Source organism: Cebidichthys violaceus, unplaced genomic scaffold (genome assembly GCF_023349555.1).
Source record: "Cebidichthys violaceus isolate CVI_PGR_0920_01 unplaced genomic scaffold, fCebVio1.0.p SCAF_12, whole genome shotgun sequence".
Classification (NCBI taxonomy): Eukaryota; Metazoa; Chordata; class Actinopteri; order Perciformes; family Stichaeidae; genus Cebidichthys; species Cebidichthys violaceus.
Window position 1 is genome coordinate 10905171 of NW_027176285.1, and position 20476 is coordinate 10925646.

The window sequence follows — 20476 nt, forward strand, 5'->3', positions numbered from 1 at the left end:
CCATCTTCATGCTGATGATATCACGCCCTGGCATTTGAACATCTGCCGTCTGCATTTGACACTATTCGGCCACACCTGTTCCACCTCACTAGCGTTAAATGCAGACAAAAGCAAAGGCCATGTTCTTGCCTAACAAAATAAAAAGGCGCCAGCTGTTCTCACCTGCATCACGTCTTCACGAGGTACCCCTATTGAGATTGTGACCACCTACAAATATCAAGGCATCACAAATAATGAAAGCCTTTCTTTCAAATTGATTGTCTTTTAATTAAGGACCTTCTGTGTCTCGATGACTTTACCCGCCTAAAAATAACAACAAACAAAAAAAGCATCACCATATTAGAGCTTGTCCCAGTACAGGTTTGTTTGATTTAGCACCCAAATCAAGGCTATACAACCCTGCATAGCATGTACCCAAAATATCCCTGAGGGTAAGAGCTGATAGTGCTTGCAGGTCTGTTTCTGCACTGACTCAACAGACACCACACTTCCTGCTCTTGTGTTTTGATGCTCTGTTTGTGTCATGCTCTGAGGAAACATTAGACTCCTCAACTTCCCAGGTGCCACTGACCTTTGTGTATGCTGTAGGTATGTAGCGCTGAGCATGTTTTATTGCCAAACGGGTATTCTGGTGATTGTCAGTGACATTTGCATGTTCTCATCTTCCTAAGTATTTTCAGGAAGATTCCTTCACTAGGGTAAGACAACAACTGCTGTCACCCTTGTAAGCATTGCGGGCTAATAAAAGCAGTTGTCACTAGTCTGCAAAATATCTGCATAAAAATGTAATGAGCTTACAAGAAAAAAGGGTTTGGGCCAAATTGGAGTTAATTATGTGTTACACTAGAAACATCTTATAGGCCCACTGTTAACTGCTTTAATAAACATTTGTTCCAATTCATCATTCTTAGCTTGTGTCCACTTTAAGTAATGTGACTTTTGTTAAATATCTGCAAGGGCAACATCAATATCACTAACATTTTATTTATTAATAAAAGCATACAGTGAGTGCTGGTGGATTAGTAGAAGATAGTTGCAGCCATTTAAAAGGAATGCTTGATGAAGGGTAAGACAAGTGCTCCCTCTAGAGGGCTCTGCTTGTCTTGGCTGTTATGAGCGCTGTAATGCTGTGGAAAGATCAAAGATTCAAAGCAGCAAAAAGCTATAACTTTTATGACCTTGTTTTTACTTTTACTTTTTTTGGTGGAAATATTTCAATTGAATAAAAAACTGTTTTTCTGTAGGAGATCAGTCATACCAGTAAAAAAGAGTCAGTCACACCTGGGATGAAATCACAGCTATAATATGACTCAAACCTGTCTTCATTTCAGTATACATTTAAGATATATTTTCAACATATCTTTTAATGTATTCTGCACACACCTTTTAAAAAAATTATTGTAACATGTTATAAAGATTCATTTTTTGCTGTTTGCCTTTATTCGAAAGTGATCAGGACAGAGGTAGAGGGGTAGAAATGCAGAAAGGAACATGTACATGGGGTGCCAGATGTTATTTATTGCAGTTAATAGTAATAGCCTACTCTCATATATTTATAGATAAATAGAAGTTAACACTAGAGGAGTTGACTCTATACCCTACATACCCTGCAGTTGTCTCCCTCATCACCTAATCCCTGGGTGCTCCCTATTTAATCTCATATTATTGTTTTAATTAAATGTTAATATGCCTGCCATGACATTTACAGCAGTTTGTAAGATCATATTTATTCATAAAAAGGTGATTGAACATTGTTAAAATGAATATGATGTTCCTGTAGTTGCTGGAATCAACCAGCAGGGGCGCTTGTTGTGTGTTGTGCCAAAGACGTTTGGTGACGTATGACGTTTGTCGCGAGCCGATCCAGCCTACACACAGCCGTGTTCATTTCCAGGCCGGGTAGAACCCCAGCAACACCGCTGAAATCGGTTCAACCTATGAAGATTGGGCTTTTCAATCTCCATCCATCCTTCGAATAGACAACATTTTGTGGATATATATTACTGTCACTGATCAGAAGATACTCTAAGTCGTTGAGTTGGTGAGTTATGGAGGCGGGTGGTTGTGTGAAAATATCCCAATTTTGCTTGTCTTTCTCCGCTGCCCAGTTTTATTGTTGCTTTGTTCTGGGCAGCAGCCATTTTTAATCGCCTTGCCCTACATTCCCATCGCTGTCGTGAGAACGTTCTGTAAAAAAAAACAAAAACGAACGATTGAAAATGTTAACATTGGGCTGTGTGTTTTTGCAGAGATTTCTCCTTTTAAAAATCAATGTGTTTTAATATTGCCATGCACAAATGTGAATGCTGTGAAAACTCCCGGCCTACCAAGGTTGTTTTTGAAACACTAGCTTAGACTTGAAGTTAAACGGCATCGCTGTTTCGCTAGTTTTTGAATGGCTGTGTGTTGTGATATATACGTGCTAGCTTGGATATACAGAAACTGATAAATGCATCCGTATGTGCATAGTCTAATGCGTGGTTAAGAATATATAAGATATGATGCACAACTCCCCAGAAGCACAGCCACTGTTGGCCATGTTTACATAGTCACTGACTTCAGTCACCAGCTAGCATATTTCAATAGTGATGGCTAGCAACAGTACTTACGGTCCTTTTTGACGTTTGTGTCGTTACGTTTCAATTCAACGTAAGTTAACGTTAATATTCGTGTTGACTTAATTATCTGCTAAATAGACTAGGCCTCTTTTTGGTTTTATATTAACAACAGTTGTTTTTGTTGTTGTGCAGCGAACTGGCTGGTCTGTCATGTGCTGGAATTAGCATTAGCTTCCAAGGAGGTAACGACACCCACAGCTAACGTTAAGGAGGTCAAACGTTATTTTTGCTGCCGTCCAAAAGCATGTTATACGTAAAGCTTGTAAATACACTTGCAGTGCTTGTTTCGTTTTGTATTGGTTGTCTGATTGTAATAATCGTTAAAATGCAAACAGCGTCAATGCATTTCTAATGTTAGCTGTCATAACGTTAGCTAACCAAATGTCACCTAACGCTAGGTTTGTAATTTTGGTGGTCCTTAAATAAATTCTAGGGTTTATCTGAAATGAAAGTATAAAGGAGTGGTATTATCTGTTTAAATACTCCGCTAAATCGAACTTGATGGACGGATATTTTTCCTGGCAAAAACGCCTATGCGGAGCCTCAACGCAGCGGCCTTCGATAACCTAAGCTACGTTACGGGTTGTCTGGTATGAAGCGACCGTCATTATTTTCATAGGCGTTTGTACAAAATATTCAAAACGACAGCTGTGTGCTTTTATTGCTCTAACGAAAGTTATATAAACAAAGAAACGCGGGCATTTAGCCCCAGATTATGAAAGCCTTGTGTCTCCATCTATATCGTGTTGGTACTTGTATTAAGCAATCACCTCGAAATGATAGCGCAACTTAACATTGTATCTATGATCAAAAAAAATTATAATTCTGCTTTCCTATGTATAACACATGTTTTACACTTGTTTTACTGCTATTGCTATAGTTTATGTTTACATGAGGTCAAATGGTAAACCCAATGAATTAATTGCCGTTATATTTCAATGTAGTATTTAAAGTGTCTTGCATAGTTGTGTTTATCTACATGTTTGTGTGTACTTCTGTCCTTAGTGCCACTAGAAAATACAGTAATAAGTGCTGTATGTGTTTGCATAACATTCGATGCATGTCAGCATATTTCTGTGAGGTAAAGAGGAGTGTCTGAGTGAACAATTTCATGTTATTCAAATATGTAACTTCAGGATTTTGTCAGATGTGAACTATGGATAAGCACATTGTATAAGCTCAACCTGGTGCGTTGAGTGCATGGCTGCAGCATTAGTTTTGATCACAGAAAGAGTTGTTTTGAAGTACTTGTATTTGTCCAAAATACCAGTAATCCTACACAAGGAACCTTGCCACTTAGGCAGCATGTCATAGACAAGTTTGACTTGTTTGTGTCTCTGCCCTCAGGTCAAGATATGAAATAAACAAGAACTGTGACATAAAGTTTCAAAGCAGTCTTTGTCGACATGGAATAAATCACTGTTTCCCATTTAAAATCAAGTGCAGTTGAGGACAGTGCCCTAAAGTGTGCTGTACAATGCCAATGGTGGGGGACCATAAGCCCGAGATTTATTTTATACAAAGTTGATTTATTTTATTAATACATAGAACTTTGAAATTATAAATCCTATGTTTACATTTCTCTTTTTTTGTAACCAAAAGATAAAGCAAAAAAATGCAATGCCTCAATTACAATTTGCTGCTTTTAGCAGCTCCTGAAAATGTTTTTTTTTCCTTTTAAAATATGGTGTCTTTTGGTACTGGAGCAATGGGACAAGAATCTAACATGAATTTACTAATGACATAATGTAGATACTACCCATCCTCACACTTTTCCACTAGTAGCACATGATTTGGTCCCACCCTTGTTTTGCCACAGCATGGTATTATTCAGTGATGGGAATAACTAGGTGCAGTCCGGAGCCCTGAAGATGAACATCCTCCACCTCGAAGGTTGAATGTTTTTATCTCACAGTGAGGTCCGTACTTACGGTTGACATTTCTTTTCCTCCCGTCTTTGTAGAATCAGAAGGCACTGGGAAGAGGCGCAAAGAAAAATTTCCATACTCGATGACATTACATCGCAATGTCCGATCGTTTGGGGCAAATAACCAAGTCCAAGGATGGGAAAAGCAAGTATTCCACACTTAGCCTATTTGACAAGTACAAGGGAAAATCAATAGAAAATCAGAAAAACGCAGGTAAGTTTAATACTTTATTGTCTCTTCTCAATACTGAATTACTTTCTTTGCATCTCTTGTTACCGTGTGTCAGTCCCATTGTAAATCTCAGTCCCCTTGCTTTTTGTTCTCTCCCAGTAGTTCCGCGACATGGCTTGCAGAGTCTTGGCAAAGTGGCCGCAGCCCGGCGCATGCCCCCACCTGCTCACCTGCCGAGCTTGAAGTCTGAAAACAAAGGAAACGATCCCAACGTGATTATTGTGCCGAAGGACGGTACAGGATGGGCGAACAAGCAGGAACAACCCGATCAAAAGAGGTGAGGGTAGAATGGTTTAAACTCTCTAAACTACCCACTTATCTAAGCATTATATCAAACCCACTGTGCTACAAGTCATTATTTTATAGCTTATTTTAAGATACTTTGGCAAATAACATAGCTTTTGTAGTTTGTGATTTTCGGTCATAAAGATGTAGGCTGTGGAGCAATGAAAGGAAACGAGTTAACTACACTGGGTGCAATGGAAAGGAAATAGTTCAATAAAGCTTTGAGTTTTGTAAAAGTCAGCTGTTGTTACAAAGCTTTTGCCTCATGATTAGAGGTAGTTGTTGCCTTGAGGTCCAGTCTGTCAGCCTAGAGTCTTGTGTTTCTCTGCTCTTGCCTTTTATCAAGTCATTGTACCTGTGGCCCGCTTTGACAACATTTAACAAAATTAACTTTTTTTTCTTATTTGTAGTTCTATTGCATCAATACCACAGCTGCCGGAGTTGCAGCCACAGCTGGCTTTACAGAAATCTGTCTCCAATCTTCAGAAGCCCTCACCGGTAGCAAACCAGGAGGTGTGTATGTGTTGCTATTATGTACAACATGTGATGGTTTTACCGGTTTATTTTTTTTTTCTTTAAATCATGAGTATTAACTTCTGTCTATAATTTGATTTCAGAGAAGTGCTCCTTAATACAAATTCAACATATTTTAAAAAATCAAGAGGAAATGTGCAAGAAAAGTGGACTCAAAGTACTTTTTCTTCATTTCCACAGAACACAAACACAGGTGGACCAAAGCAATGGGCCCAGCTAAATGGAAAGGCAGTAGAGCAAGATGGTGAGTCATCTCAGATGTATCTGTAACTGAGAGTGAGGTGTGTTTTAAAATCAAGAGACGTGCTAATAGACAGATTGTGACCCCCCCCCCCCCACACACACACACACACACACACACACACACACACACACACTTCTTTGCCACTAAGTACAACATTCTTCTGTTTGCATAAGGCAGACAAAATGTTTTTCTTAATGCAACTTCTGTCATTGACAACATCAGGTTCAAGGGCCTTAAACCGACTTCAGCCCTTCTCTCACGAGGAATTTCCCACGCTGAAGGCAGCTGGAGAACAGGACAGGGCTGGCAAGGAAAGAAGCGGCTTCGATCCGTCGTATGGGCCCGGACCAAGCCTCCGCCCCCAGAGTAGGTCTTCACTCAAAAATGGTCTGGCCATCTCACAGATGAAAGGATGTCTGCTGGAAAGCAAATTATTAAATTGCTCTGGATTAGCTGTTCCAGTGTTTCTAATATCTAACTCTCCCCACTTCAAGATGTGACGAGCTGGAGGGAAGGTGGTGGCAGGAACCTTCAGCCCTCGTCCCTGACCCTCGGCTTGCCAGCTGAACCTGAGGTGAAGCTCACTGCCCTGGGTGAGAACGGCAGCCCTCCCGCCTCATCTCACCCCCCTTCTGCCACCGGCACAACCTCCTCTAGTGTAGTGACGGCTCAGTCACCAGTCCTCGACCCCAAGGAGCCTTCGCTGCGACCCGCCCAGCCTGTGCGCAGAACAACCATCCCTACTGCTCTGCAGTATCAGCTTCATCACACTTCGACTGCTGTCTACCATGACATGTTGCCTGCATTTGTAAGTACTATGTGACTCCTTTTAGGTCATTGTTTGTATGAAGAAGAAAAAACCCTCCAAAGACAGTCTGCTGATGTTATTTAAAGCATTGTTTCCTGCTGTACCCAGATGTGCTCTAAAGACACACGTGAAGCCCCAGGTACCGACCATGTTCCTGCCACTGTCGCAGCTCCAGCCCGATTTGAGAGCAAACCCACTTTTAGACAGAGCTACGCCAAACCTGAACTTGTCAAGTAAGTACATTCACAATATCAGAGCATTCATCCGTTAATTATGTAGTTTGACAGTCTGAGGGGAGCAAAAGAGTCGGAGCGCATTGGCAGGAACGCAATCTTGGAAGTCCTCGGCTGTCTCGTGACAATGATTTAGATTAGTACGCTGTCTACTTGTGAAATGCACCAATCGTCGACGTCATCTCTCCACTCCTACTCCAGTCTTGCTTCTCAAGTTGCTAATCGGACAGTAAAAATATGAGCAGTGTACGGAAAATAAAGTGTCGGCCCGGATATGCACTGGCTACACCGGACCCTCAGAAATATAGCCTCTTGCCCCCAGAGGCTCATCTGTCGTCAGACCGAAAGCCAATGGGTTCCGAGATCGGTCTAATTTGTCATTCTACCACCTCTGATTGCAGTGGCGATGTTAGAAGAGAGAACCGCTTTGTTCGCGCTCCACCTCGACCCTCTTCTCAGCCCATCCGCAGGCCTGGAGACAGACCGCAACGTCCAGCCATCATTAATCCAGACGACCTGAAGGATCTGGATGAGCTCGACAATGACTGTGAGGATGGGTGGGCAGGTCAGTATATTTAATACTCGTGTGAACTGCCTTCATCCCCTTCCTATAGGAGGCCAAATCAAAAGTTTAATAGTTAATAGAGTAGCGTTGTTAATCGCAATCACTGGCTGTAATGGAGCTCTGTTTGCATGCAGGAACTCCCACATTGTTTTTCCTGTTTCCCAGCTGAGAGCATGCAGATAGGATATCAACGCCTGTTCCCGATGCTCTATATCCCATCCTACATTACTGCTGCTGACTGTTACTTTGTTTCTCTAGGACTCCATGAGGAAGTTGACTACAGTGAGAAGCTTAAGTTCAGTGACGACGAAGACGACCCCTCCGGTGATAAACGCAGGATGTGGTGAGATCTCTTTCCCGATAGCTCGTTGATGCTCTAAATAAGAAAAGAAAAAAATGTATTGCATCATTTAAAGGGCTCCTGGTTAAATTCTGATGCGTTATTTTTTAGGACTGAATGGGAGAGAGAGAACCAGCGTGAGTGCCAGTCCTCCTTAAGTTCAGGTGAGGTGTCTTACCCTCAGGAGGGCCCAGAGGAGAGCTATTCCTTCCAACATCACCACCACGAGCAGCCCAGGAAGACCAACAGCAGACATCTCTCTACGGACACCCTGGTAACAACAAACTATGTTGTGTTTTTCCACTCCCATCCTCCTCCACTGAGATGACTTATCTAATATTAACTTATTATGATGTTATCCACAGTTATAATACATCTTGTTATTTAATCCCTCCTTGACTGCAACACTGCAGAGCATATGAATAGCTGTGTGCCTTCATACACTCTCAAGTGAGACTGTCATTGTGTATTGGGAGCGATGACCTTGCAGTAACCATAGAGTCTGACTACTTTTCACTTGCCGATTACAGATTACTTACAGATTATGCCTCTGTTTTTTTGGCCTGTTTCAATGTGAAAAAATCCGTCCCTAAAATTCCCTAAACTAAACGAGTAGAGTTGCACGTTTGAGGTACTTATTTTCTTTTTGTCAATGTGAGTGGGTGGACTTGGCAGACAATGTAATTTAGGGTATCCTTAAAATCATTAAATTTTTTTGGTTATTCTGAGAGATTTAAAATGCATTCTAGGAAACATTATAGATATTTTTTTATATTCTCTAATATATACCGCTCCCTTGAACTGCCTTTGTTCTGTCTCTAGGCCCTGCAAAAAAACCAAGGTGAGCCACTGGCGGACCAAGAAGATCACCAGCGCCAGTCTCAGGCTCCAGCCAGGGCAAAGTATGTGTCACCTGAGATGCTGGAGGCTGTTGAGAGAGCTCGCAGACGCCGGGAGGAGGAGGAGAGGCGTGCCCGCGAGGAGCGGCTGGCTGCCTGTGCTGAAAAACTCAAAAAGCTGGATGAGAGGTTTGGGAAGACTGAAAGACAGACATCAAGAACAGAGGAGGGCCAGAAAGAGGGAGAGGGCAAAGAGACTCCACTTTCCCCAGACAGGGAACAGAGTAAAGGCCACAATGAGAACTGGCAGTACAGCACAAAAGGTAAAAAAAAGATGTGTAGATGTGTACATTTGTCTACTTATTGCAGATCATAATGGCAAATTTTAAGCATGTTCTGTGATCCAATGTTTTTTACAGAAGGAAGTGAGTGTCCCCCAGACAGCTCTCCCGGTCATAGTTACCGCGATGAACCCGCTTTCTCTAACTACCGTGCCAATGAGGATGAAGGCCAGGAGCCCGCCTCCCCCCCAGGAGACTACAGTGGACGTCATCCCTCCAAACCTATCCCGCCCCGCTTTCAAAAGCAGCCGCAGCACCATCAACAGCAGGTGAGCACCGGCAGATACGCCTTCTAACCCATACATTCGTTGTGCACAATCTTTTAGAAGTGCATTTGTTGTATGCATTCTACAGGAACAAGTATACAAGATGCAGCACTGGCAGCAGTCAGGTCACACTGCCCCATCCGGCTCAAGCCACAGCCAGCGGGGCTACTATCCCCCACATGTTCTCGGGTTCGATCCCCGCTGGATGATGATGCCGCCTTTCATGGATCCCCGTATGACCCAAGGACGATCTCCCGTGGACTACTACCCCGGTGCTGTCCACTCTTCAGGTGAGCAATACTTCACTAATAGGAACAGATGCTTTCACATCTGTAATCACACTTTCCTCAGATTTTTTTTATCATGAGGCTATGAAATTCAAACACCGATTTGTTTTCAGCAGGAATGATGAAACCCATGATGCATCCAGACCACCTGAACAGCCCTGGTTCCGATGAGGGGTGCCATTCCAACCTGCACCAGGAGAGGAGAGCCCCTTCCACGGAGCCGTACCCAATGTGGAACCAAGATGGCTACCCCATGCGCAGCTTCACTCCACCTTACCAGAGACCGCATGAAAGCTCGGACAGTGGTCAGCCAGATGACAGGTCCGTTATTGTGTTTAAAATATTCGCAGTTCTTAGAATAAGGCATTATTTTATTGAAACTTGCCTCATAAAACATCATTACTTTCTTCATTCTTCATCTTCTTTTGTGTCTTTTTCCCACAGAAGTGACATGGCCTGCACCCAACAAGACTCTTATGAAGAGAGGGCCAATGAGTGCTTGACACACCCCCGAGATGATATCCCCCATCATGCTTACCAGAGCCGAGGCCCAGACAGAGAACACCAACACCATGACCAAGGTTTGCTGACCACTGCTCAGAACCACTCCTTGAATCATGTCGATGGTGATTACCCAAAACAAGACTCAAGAGACAAGCAGCAGAAAGACGGCGGTGAATCTCACGATGAGAACTCGGATGGCTCAAAGGACAACTGGAAAAGAGATGGAGGCCAGAAACAAGATGGAGGACTCAACAATGTCCAAAGCCAGTGGTCCGAGCCCAGTTCCAGTTCCAGTAGTAGTGTTGGCCAGCCATCTGAGAGCAGTGGGCGCACCTTGACTCGCAGAACTGGGCCCATCAAGAAACCAGTACTCAAGGCTCTCAAAGTCGAAGATAAAGAGAATGAGAAGCCTAAACCTGAGCCCGAGGAGAAGCCCGTCCCTTACCGCTTGGAGAAAGAAGTCCTCACTAACGTTTACGACTTGAAGAGAGATAACCAGCCTGCCAGCAACAGGCGTTCAGCATCGCCTGTTGTTGAGAAGCAGCCCGAAGAGAGGCAGCGTCAGTCACCAGCTCCCATCAAAACAGACAGGCCTCTGAGCACCCACAGCGATGACTCTCCCAAAGAGAGCTCATGGGACAGTGGCAAGAACCAGTCACCGAGAGAAAGCCAGGAAATTCGGGAGCCTCAAGCACCACGGCGCAACAACTGGATCTTCATTGATGAAGAACAGGCCTTTGGTGCAGTCAGGGGAACGGGGAGAGGTCGCAGTCGAGGAGGATTTAGGGAGTTTAGCTCAAGAGGTGGAACCCGTGGTGGCCGAGTTGGAGACAATCTCAGGGGGGCTTACAACAACAATAACAGCAGCAGCAGCAGTAGTGGCGCTCAGCGGACAGGCAGAGGCAGAGCAACTAGGGACCTTGTCAAGGTGGAGGAGTTCCAGAGGGGCAAGCCCCGCAGGCGCAATGTCAGCGAGACCTTGAGCGAAACCTCCGAGTATGAGGAACTGCCCAAGAGGCGCCGCCAGAAGGGATCTGAAAATGGAGAAGGTTACACAGAGTCTGGAGAAGTCCGTAAGGCTGATAGAGACTCTTGGAGATCCAACAAGGTGTACACAGATGACCAGGCGGCCCAAGATTCCAGAGAAAAGACCAAGGCCAGCAGGGGTTTCGGAGGTCGCATGCTGCCTCCCCGACTGAACACCACTGGAAGTTACAGTCGAGGCTTTGGAGGATCCAGGGACATTTCGACATGGAGGGGCCGTGGGCCCCAGTTTACTAGCACTGGTGGCTCCATGCAAGAAAATGGTTATGGTCCCGGAGCTGAGACTACTTACACCCGCAGACCCCCTGTTGAACGCGAGGCTCTCAAGTACCCGCCTAAATTCACCGGCTCCTTCGTGGAAAATGGCACAGAGGACCGTGAAGGAGAGTACTACTTCGACAACGACAACCCTGACAGGCAGATGATACGAAGGCGGCGTCCACCCCGTCAAGACAAGCCTCCACGCTTCCGTCGTCTACAACAAGATCCTCAACCTGGCTCAAACCAGTGGACAAGCGACGAGTACATCAATGGAGACTTTGCAAACCCCTGGCCGGCTCGCCCCAAAGGCAGTGGGGAGGAAAACTGGCCCAGTGGCCACTACTCTGGTGGACGCCCGAGCCAGCATGGTCAGACAGAGGAATGGGAGACTGGATCAGAGAACAGCGACTTTGACTGGAGAGAGAAGCGAGGTGGAGGTGGAGGCCCGGCTACACAAGGACACGGTGATATTCCCTCAGACTCTGGCCATGGGGAGCCAGGCTGTGGTGAGAAGAGGGAACTCTGCAAGAGGAGCTTCTCCAGCCAGAGACCGTTGGTGGAGCGGCAGAACAGGAAAGGAGAGCCGTCGCTGCTGGAAGTGAGCAAGATGGCACGTACGCCTGATAATCCGCCCACCTCCTCCTCCAACAGGAGTGACAGTTGGCAGAATGGAGGGACTTCTTGTAAAAGGTGAGGTGAATAATAGAGAACACTTAAAGTTTAAGTTATTGTCTTTTTTCTCCGCAGCATTGAGCCTGAATTTCTAGTCATCCTGTTTCTTTTTCTTGTTGCTCTAGCTGCCCCTGTAGCTTTTGCTGAGCTTAATTTGCTAATTGAAATATATGTTTTAGATATTTGTTTTTAAGTGCCAAAATGAGACTTATTTGACCACAAATTTCTCAGATGTTATCAGATTATTCATTTTTTGATGTCAGAATCCCCAATTACAACCCCTTTGTCTCTCCCTGTCCTGTTTTTCAGCAGAAGCCCAGATGAGTCGGGCCTAGTCTACAGCATAGAGCAGCCAGAGGAGCGGGAGCCCAATGAACCCTCGGGGAAGAAATTGGATAAGGAACTGAAGCAAGGATCTATCAAGACGGACATGACTGAAAATCTGTCCCAGTATGAGCTCAGCAGCTACCCAAGTGAGTTTTTTCTCTTTTTAACACATAATGATAACACATCTGTGTTGACTGAAATTAAATGAACAATTCTGAAGGTGAACTGTTGCCCATATACATTTTTAAAAAGTCCCTGGAGAATTGTTGCTGCTACATTTCTATATTTCTAGGATGGATATTGATCTAATTTAAGCTAAAAAACAAACTGATGATGTTGCATACTGTTCACAACTGTAGTTCCTTCCTATCCGCAGATAATTTTGCATTGACCACATGCCTGTTTTGTAGTTGAGGGGGACTCAGGGGGACCAGTTTCAAATCCAGACGGATACCAGGATGCCTTGTCCAAAAAGCAAAGACGCCCACAGGAGGACGATAGGAGGAGGAAGGAGCAGGGATCTGCTGTAAGTTAACATATGCTCTGTAGTCATGCCAGGGATAAACACAAAGTGTTGTTTTTAACGCTTCTTATCATTGCTGCCTGTGTTAGGTTCCAGTGAAGAACAGGACTATTGCATCCAAGATCCCACCGCGCTTTGCAAAAAAGCAGGGAAGCATGAGCCTTGAACAACCTGAGGACACGCTGTCCTCCAACAACCTGGGAACTGAAATCTGGGAGACCAACAGCTCAGGTAGTAGACAGACCCAACTTTGTGACCATGCTTTGTTTTTGATGCTTTTGTCAGTGCTATTAAGCAGTAACAACATTTTAGAGCATATTTGTTTTATTGTAACACACAGCAGAATATAGCTTTGTACAGGTCCCCTCAAATATTGAAGTGTATTTATCAGTTTCATAGATGGTTCAAGGCTTTTTTTTGTGATTGGAAATTGTGTGAAAAGAGACAAATTGATTGCATTCTTCGCTAATGGCATTCATGTATCTTTTTTTTAGCTCTTTCAGTACAGTCTTCAGGGGGAGACTCGTGGACTAAACAGGTGTCTTACACTGGGAGCGAGCCCAACTCTGAGGTAGTACAAAGCAGTGGCTCATTGGAACTTACACTGCATATATTCTGTATCTGCTATGTCTGCTGCCGTTAAAATATACTTCTGAGTCCTGGTTTGAGAAACGTCAACCAATCACTGCCTTGTCTTCTTCTGGGCCAGGACTCTGATGCCGGCCCAGAGCAGAGTAAAGAACAGCACAAGCCAGGGCCCATTGGAAATGAACGCTCCCTAAAGCACCGCAAGGGGTCCGAAGGTGTCGATCGACTGGAAGGTGGCCCGATAACGCCGGTCAATGGTGTGGACCTCCACGTGGACACCGTGCTGCCTGTGCCTCCTATTGAGTTTGGCGTCAGTGCCAAAGACTCTGATTTCAGCCTACAACCGGGCTCCACCGCAGTTCCTGTGTCCAATCCTGTCAACAAGCTTCAGGACGTACTTACTACCAATGTGAGTGATTATATCTGGACTTATGTCTTGTAAATAAAATAAACTAGTGGTAATCCAAATGCGTTAATGATTGATGCGACAATAGTCACAGGAATTGTCAATACAATGCTCGCAACTGATTTATCCTAAACTTGTGTTTGTTTTTAAACAGACTGTTCTCAATCAGAGTATCCCCATGCTGCGTTCCAACCACCTGCAGCCTGGCATTAACCTCAACCCCCTCTCCTTCCCCAGTGCTGACCTCACTCTCAAGGTATTTGAATCACAATCCATGAAGGCAAAACTGACTGTGTTATTAAAACATGTCACATCAACCTTAAATGTTTCTTTTTCTTCAGATGGAATCGGCCCGCAAAGCGTGGGAGAACTCCCAGTCCCTCCCCGAGCAAGGCTCTCCTGGCGGAGTTGTTTCCGGTGCTCAGCCGCCCTGCAGCGTTGGCTCCTCCAGCGGTGTGAGCTACAGCTCTTTTGGAGGGGTTTCAATGCCTCCAATGCCTGTGGCGTCAGTAGCACCTTCCATGTCCATGCAAGGTAAAACTGCATGTCCTTTTCTCTATTTGATGAGGGCTTAATCTTTGAGTGGAACTAAACTGAACGTTGTTTTTCCCTTTTTTGTAGGTAATCATATTCCCCCGTTGTATCTGGATGGTCATGTTTTTCCCAGCCAGCCCCGCCTCGTACCTCCCATGACCCAGCAGCAGACCTACCAGCAGGTAGCGAGATAGACGCACACACACATACACACCCACACAAACAGTTTGTGCTTCTTTGTGTTTTAGCAGAATTGTCATCATGTTAGATTTGTTCATCCATTCAGGCGGCTGCCGCCCAGCAGATTCCGATCTCTTTGCACACGTCTCTTCAGGCTCAGGCTCAGTTGGGGCTTCGGGGAGGTCTGCCCGTCTCTCAGTCCCAAGAGATGTTCAACTCCATTCCCCCCTTCAGGTACTGCCACCTCAATCTTATCATGGCATTTCCACTGGTCCCATTCATTTGCTTCACTTTAGTCATATTATCTATGTAGTCTTAATGTGTTCCTTCCACTCATTCTGCTGCCCTGCTGTGTCTTGGTCCTTTCAGGTCCCAGGTTTACATGCACCCCAACCTGTCACAGCCCAGCCCCATGGTGCTGTCAGGTGGAGCCCCCCTCAAGGGGCCCTACTCTGCTTTCCCCGGCATGCAGCCCTCGGACATGGTCAAAACGCAGTCGGGCTCACACTATCAGCCCATGAATGGCAGCCAGCAGCTAGTCTACGACAGCCAGATGAACCAAGGGCCCGGTATGGGCTCCTCCCAGCTAATGGACTCTCAGCTCATCCAGGTTAGTGGATTGATGCTCCACACGTATAATAACGCTTCATGGTATAATCAGACCGTCATTGGACAACGTTTACATTAAAATCCTTGTTTCCACTAGGTGGCCATGCCCCTACCTGGCTCTCAGCTGCGCTACGGCTCAGCTCAGCAGCATCTCATCCTGCCACAGTCGATCCAGCTGCAGCAGGGACAGAACCTGTCAGTTGGGGGCCCACGCCGAATGATGCCACCTGGTTCCCAGGCTGCGGTCATGACCGGCAGCCGAGAGGTGTGACTTGCTGATCTTATGAAAAAAAACTGCTCTGTTCAGGGATTAGTGCAAAAAAATGGACGACAAACTCCATTCTATCCCTCAAAACCATGTAGAGAAATCTTTATAATACTGCATAACTCTTATCTATTAAACATCTATAATTGTTTATGTGACAGTATGTCTTTCTCATTGCCATATTCTCAGGGCTCACAGATGGAAATGAAAGGCTTTCAGTATTCTGATAAGCCCAATCATTCCCAAGGCATGCCCGGAGGGTCCTACAGGTGAGTGGAAATGACTTGTAATAGAATAAATAATAGAAATCTGTCTTAAACAGACATTAAGCTTTGCTCTGTCAACGAGTGAGAGATGGTGTATCACAAAGGCACATTTATGGAAATGGGTGTAACACTTTCTTCCTCCCCTCTCCTCATCAGGCCTGGGTCTGCCAGCCCCAGTGGGAAGCCCTCTGGTCCTGGAGGCCCGTTGCCTACACATTACGCTCAGCAGGTATTTATTTTCTTTAAATGTGTGTGTGTTTGTGTATTTCCTGCATCTCAAAAAGATTGCTTTTAAGAATTCAAATTGAATAACATGATTGGGTAAACACATCCACATTTTCCTCACCTGACATAATTGACATAATTATATTTTTAAACGCACTGATGAGATGCGTTTTGAAGAAACAAACCTGCGGCTGATTTCAATTCTGACATTTTTTCACAAAATTCAATACTGGCATGCTAATTATTTGTGTTTTCATTTACTCCCCCCCTCCCCCCTTATCTCCGCCCCCTCCTCCTGTCCCGGGCCCAATAGGTCCCAACTGCTCAGGGCAGCATGGTGATGCACATGCGCCCCCCCCCCACTGGCCCTTTCCCCAACCCCATTCAGAGACCAGTCATGCAGGTCAACAAGCCTGTCCTCATCCGCCCCCCCCCTTACCCCAATCCCGGCCGTGACCTTTCCCACTCCACCCCTCCCTCGGTCCCCGAGCCCCCTATTAAAGGGCCAGAGGATGGCATGAAGGTGAGCCACCCACTATAAATATAGGTAATTTGATTTCATCCATTTTCTTTTTCTCTATTTGCATTACTTGTGTTGTGTATGTTGTTAGTGTGTGCCTTTGACTTTAGATTTATAGTTATAGACATACTGTATGATGATATATGTGTAGTGCTGTAAGACTTATCTGGCATAGTGTTATTCTATACTGTTAATAATAATATTGATGTGTTTATAGCGTTAACTGCCCTATTAAAATGTTTCACAGTTATCTAGACTATTCGTTGCAGCATTCTTAATCCATGTGGTAGCAGTAATAACTTGTATTCCTGTGTATATAATCTAATATGAATAAATGTTCACACATTATTGGATAGTCTAAGGCTGACAGAGGGATAGCTAAGAATGTTTTCTGACACTGTACAACCCAAATATATTATATTAACCCAGTATAATAAACAATACGTAATTGTCAACTCTGCTTTTCCAGACAAAGCATAAATTGGTAAACTAACTGCTGATTTTGACAAACAATGCAGACGGATAAAACTGTCCCTGTTTGGAATCTAATATTAAATATCAGCCTGGGGCTATCAGTGTTGGTTCATAAATGTATTGTCTCCTATGTGCTGCCGTAGGTCTCGGTAACGCTGCCTCTTCTTTGTGCAGAATAAAACCATGCGAGAAGTGCGCAAGGCGGTGGGTGAGGGAAAGACCAGCAAACTCCAGGAGCCCCTCCCCTCCACGGGGCAAGCCAAACCAGCACGCTCTGGAGCCATCAAACCACAGGCGGTGAAAGTAGAGGAGGCCAAGGCGTAACAATGGACCTTAAAATCCTCAACAGCACTCAGCCTGCCAACACGAGCCCCTTGACCAATGTCTGAGCCTTCCAACACCCACCCGATCCCAAGGCACCATGGCAAGGGGCCTACATGCAGACATCATGATGAAATACCCAGAACTGGACACTTATTATTTCACACCACGTATAGAGATATATAAATATATATATAAATATATACATAGACTCACAGTCTTTTAAACAGATCTCTTCAAGGTCCTCTTTAATTTATTATTAGTCACTTTTAAGAGATTGGTAAAAGAGAAAAGATATTTCTGTTTTTTTTTTTTGTGTTTCTCTCCAAGGTGGAGAAAGGAAAATGGCCAACTCAAGACAGACGGTTCATTTTTCATGCCATTTTGCCAAACTGTATTTACTCCCTCTTTATGGACTGTAGCTGTTAAGACCAGGCAGACTCTTGATACAACTATGAGAAGCTAAAGTCTGTCATTTTTTAAACAAATTTGAAAATGCAGCGTGGCACTTTTTTGTCATTTTTCATTGGCATTTTTGCTGGTAATTATAAAAGATCATCACCCCATTCCTGCTATTGGTAAAGGACTTATTTTATTAACCCAGAAAAAAAAATCCTCCAATTTGAGGACACCATTGCATGTCAACATGGCAAAACGTCCAGTGCATCGCCCTAGAAAAGCATCTTCTGGGGTACTTAACCCAGCCCACGAACTGTGCTGAATCTCAGTTCTTTCCTTTTACATTCTTCTGCTCGCTCTCTTCTGTATGTAAACTGAAACTAAAAGGTGGACATTTTTACCAAAATCATGTTGCTTCCATGAAACTTCACCGGCATCGATGCAGCGTGTGCATGTGACGTGCTGAAACTTTGCGGCGACACCCTTTTTAGAACCGAGCGACATTTCACAAAGACTGTACCTGAACTCGGCATTCATAGCGCTACCATCGACTGCGTGGATGTTGCTCTACCAAGCTGGCAACACATCTTTTTGGGGGGGCTCATTGTGAAGTTTTTTGTGTGGGCAAGGGAGGGGGGGAGGGGCTGCATTAGCAACTGCTGTAAAGGACCCCCCCCTCCCCTAAAATATCTGATTGAAATGTTTGCTTTCTTCTTGCTGTGTTTGGGTTGTAATGAATCAAATCTGTTAATGAACATGTGATGTAAGTGATGGTTTTTACATCCCTCAGTCTTCTTCTTTAAAGGCTCTTAAAAGACGTTTCTTGAATTCCGTTAAAATCCCGTTTAACAGTACTGTGGAGACCTGCAAAGGATCGGATTCATCACCATTTGATTATTCAGCATCTGGTCTCTGAGTTGGCACTAGCAATAAATGCAGCCTAACTATAATCACAATCAGGGTCCAAATAACTCTCTGTTAGAAGCTAATGGATCACAAATGAGGGCGTTTAGCATCGCTTGTTGAATTAACATACAATTTGCTTAAGCTTTATTTGTGAGCGCTGCAGTTCCAGAGGACTACGAAGGACTTTTTAAAGTGTTTGTTCTATTTGAAAAATGTGAAACTGTTGGAATCATTTATTTTTATTTTTTTTTGTAATGGACACTCATTTTGAAACTCACAATGCCAATGTCAAAACTGGTTCAATGTTACTGCTTACCATAACGCTCCATGACACTACAAAATGTTGCGATTTATCTTTGACAGTGTTTCACTGGTATATATGTATATGCATATTTTACTGTACAGTCGCGCCTCGTCAGCGAGGGGAGGCTTAAACCCACATTTCATTTTAGATATTGTGGCACTATAAAGGATTTAACGTTGAAAAGGTCACTGTGTTCTCAGAATGGACTGCTTTCACTTGTTGTTAGGTTTATCGGGCTTGGAGTGTTTTTGCCGCTCATCCTTTACCGCAAAAGATCCTGATGCTTCTCATCACTGTACCTGCACCAAAATGTTGCCCTGACTTCCTTTTTTTTTTTTTTTCTTTTGTACTTCTAAGATGCATATTTCATTTTGTCAAAGGACCAGTGCTTTCTACAGCTGATCCAGCATTCTATTTATCCTACTGGATCTTTATCCTTTCAGATATTTGGTCATTACTCTCCCTTGTTTAAAAGAAAAAAAGAAGAAAAAAAGAGCTTATTGAAAGAAAAGAAATAAAGCAGTTGTGATTTCTTAAATGTACTGTTGATTCTGTATTCTCACTTTGTCATATTAAAACCATGCATCAAATTCTTGTGGAAGCAGAGATTTTGGAGGAAATGATTTTCGGCTACGTGGCAAGAAATGTACGAAGTGTTCATGTGTTGTGGTTTTAGCATATCGAGCGGAAGTGTTCAGACCAGCACTTCCTCTCGCCACCTGAGCACCACCGGCATTCTCCCAGTAGTTGCACCTTAAGTGGACCTCACCTTCAACGAGCATTTCTACTTCAAAATATGTTCTAACAAACATTTAGTTTGCCTGGACACATTTGCCATAAAACCTAACTGGAACAAACATTGTCTTGTTTCTTCGTCTGTCTTCTACACACTACTGTAATGATGCAGAAAACTGTTATTGGATTATGCTTATTTATTAAATGAAGATTGGTTTCCTCTTCAGGCCTCTAAAAATCACCCAGATGAAATGAGGGGTGTAAAATCGTAGTTTTAAATACTCATGAGTCATGTACACTAATGACCTGTAATGCGGGATGGACGATGCCATTGTAAGTGGGTTAGAAATTAAAACTGTTGGAAAAGCACCGTTCTTAATGTAGAAACCACTCTTGAATGTCAGCATAATATAACACATGTTGTATTATTTAAGAATGAATCCAGCACTACAAGAATCCACTGCAACACTGACTGAGATTATAATAAAGTTAAGTTTAGTTTTACTTTTAAATTCTCCAATGTCTTGCCACTGTTTCATTAATAACGATGACCGTAACGCCACAATAATAACGCACCTGTAAAAAAAAAAAGAAGCTGGTTTTGTGACGTCAGCAATGTCAAATTCCTTGGATTTTTTGCAGGACAAAGAGACTTGTCTGGACGAAGAGAGTCTTCCGTCTGCAGCTGCGTGGTGGTCTCGCGGAGTGAGGAAGTCTCGTACTTCACTTCCCAACAAACACGGCTTTTTTAACCTTCGAGCATTTTGGGTGATTCTACGTCAGATAAACAAGGTAACGTTTTTACTTTTTCCGTCAACCCCGCCGTGGTAGTCTGACAACAGTAGAGATGTTGCCCCGTGGCGTGTTGCACGCGCGAGTAGCAATACTTTGATG

General features: G+C 44.0%; 1 protein-coding gene across 6 annotated transcripts; it reads left to right on the forward strand.

Moving 5' to 3' along the window:
- The first annotated feature begins 1904 nt into the window (after positions 1 to 1904).
- prrc2b (proline-rich coiled-coil 2B) lies at positions 1905 to 19389 on the forward strand. Of its 6 annotated transcripts, none has more exons than XM_068706324.1 (31): positions 1905 to 2041; positions 4582 to 4759; positions 4877 to 5054; positions 5473 to 5575; positions 5777 to 5840; positions 6063 to 6206; positions 6335 to 6648; positions 6757 to 6881; positions 7283 to 7446; positions 7705 to 7789; positions 7898 to 8060; positions 8609 to 8948; positions 9045 to 9235; positions 9321 to 9522; positions 9633 to 9840; positions 9964 to 12018; positions 12310 to 12473; positions 12738 to 12853; positions 12940 to 13081; positions 13345 to 13421; positions 13560 to 13847; positions 13999 to 14100; positions 14186 to 14378; positions 14466 to 14560; positions 14647 to 14792; positions 14928 to 15168; positions 15265 to 15432; positions 15622 to 15701; positions 15855 to 15927; positions 16237 to 16446; positions 17092 to 19389. In XM_068706324.1, exons 2-31 carry the CDS (start codon positions 4645 to 4647, stop codon positions 17239 to 17241), a joined length of 6696 nt encoding a protein of 2231 aa, XP_068562425.1. In that variant the 5' UTR covers positions 1905 to 2041; positions 4582 to 4644; the 3' UTR covers positions 17242 to 19389. The 6 variants fall into 6 exon arrangements, with proteins under 6 accessions (XP_068562425.1, XP_068562429.1, XP_068562428.1 ...); XM_068706328.1 differs by having other exon boundaries at positions 14665 to 14792; XM_068706327.1 differs by having other exon boundaries at positions 12313 to 12473.
- The last annotated feature ends 1087 nt before the right edge of the window (positions 19390 to 20476 follow it).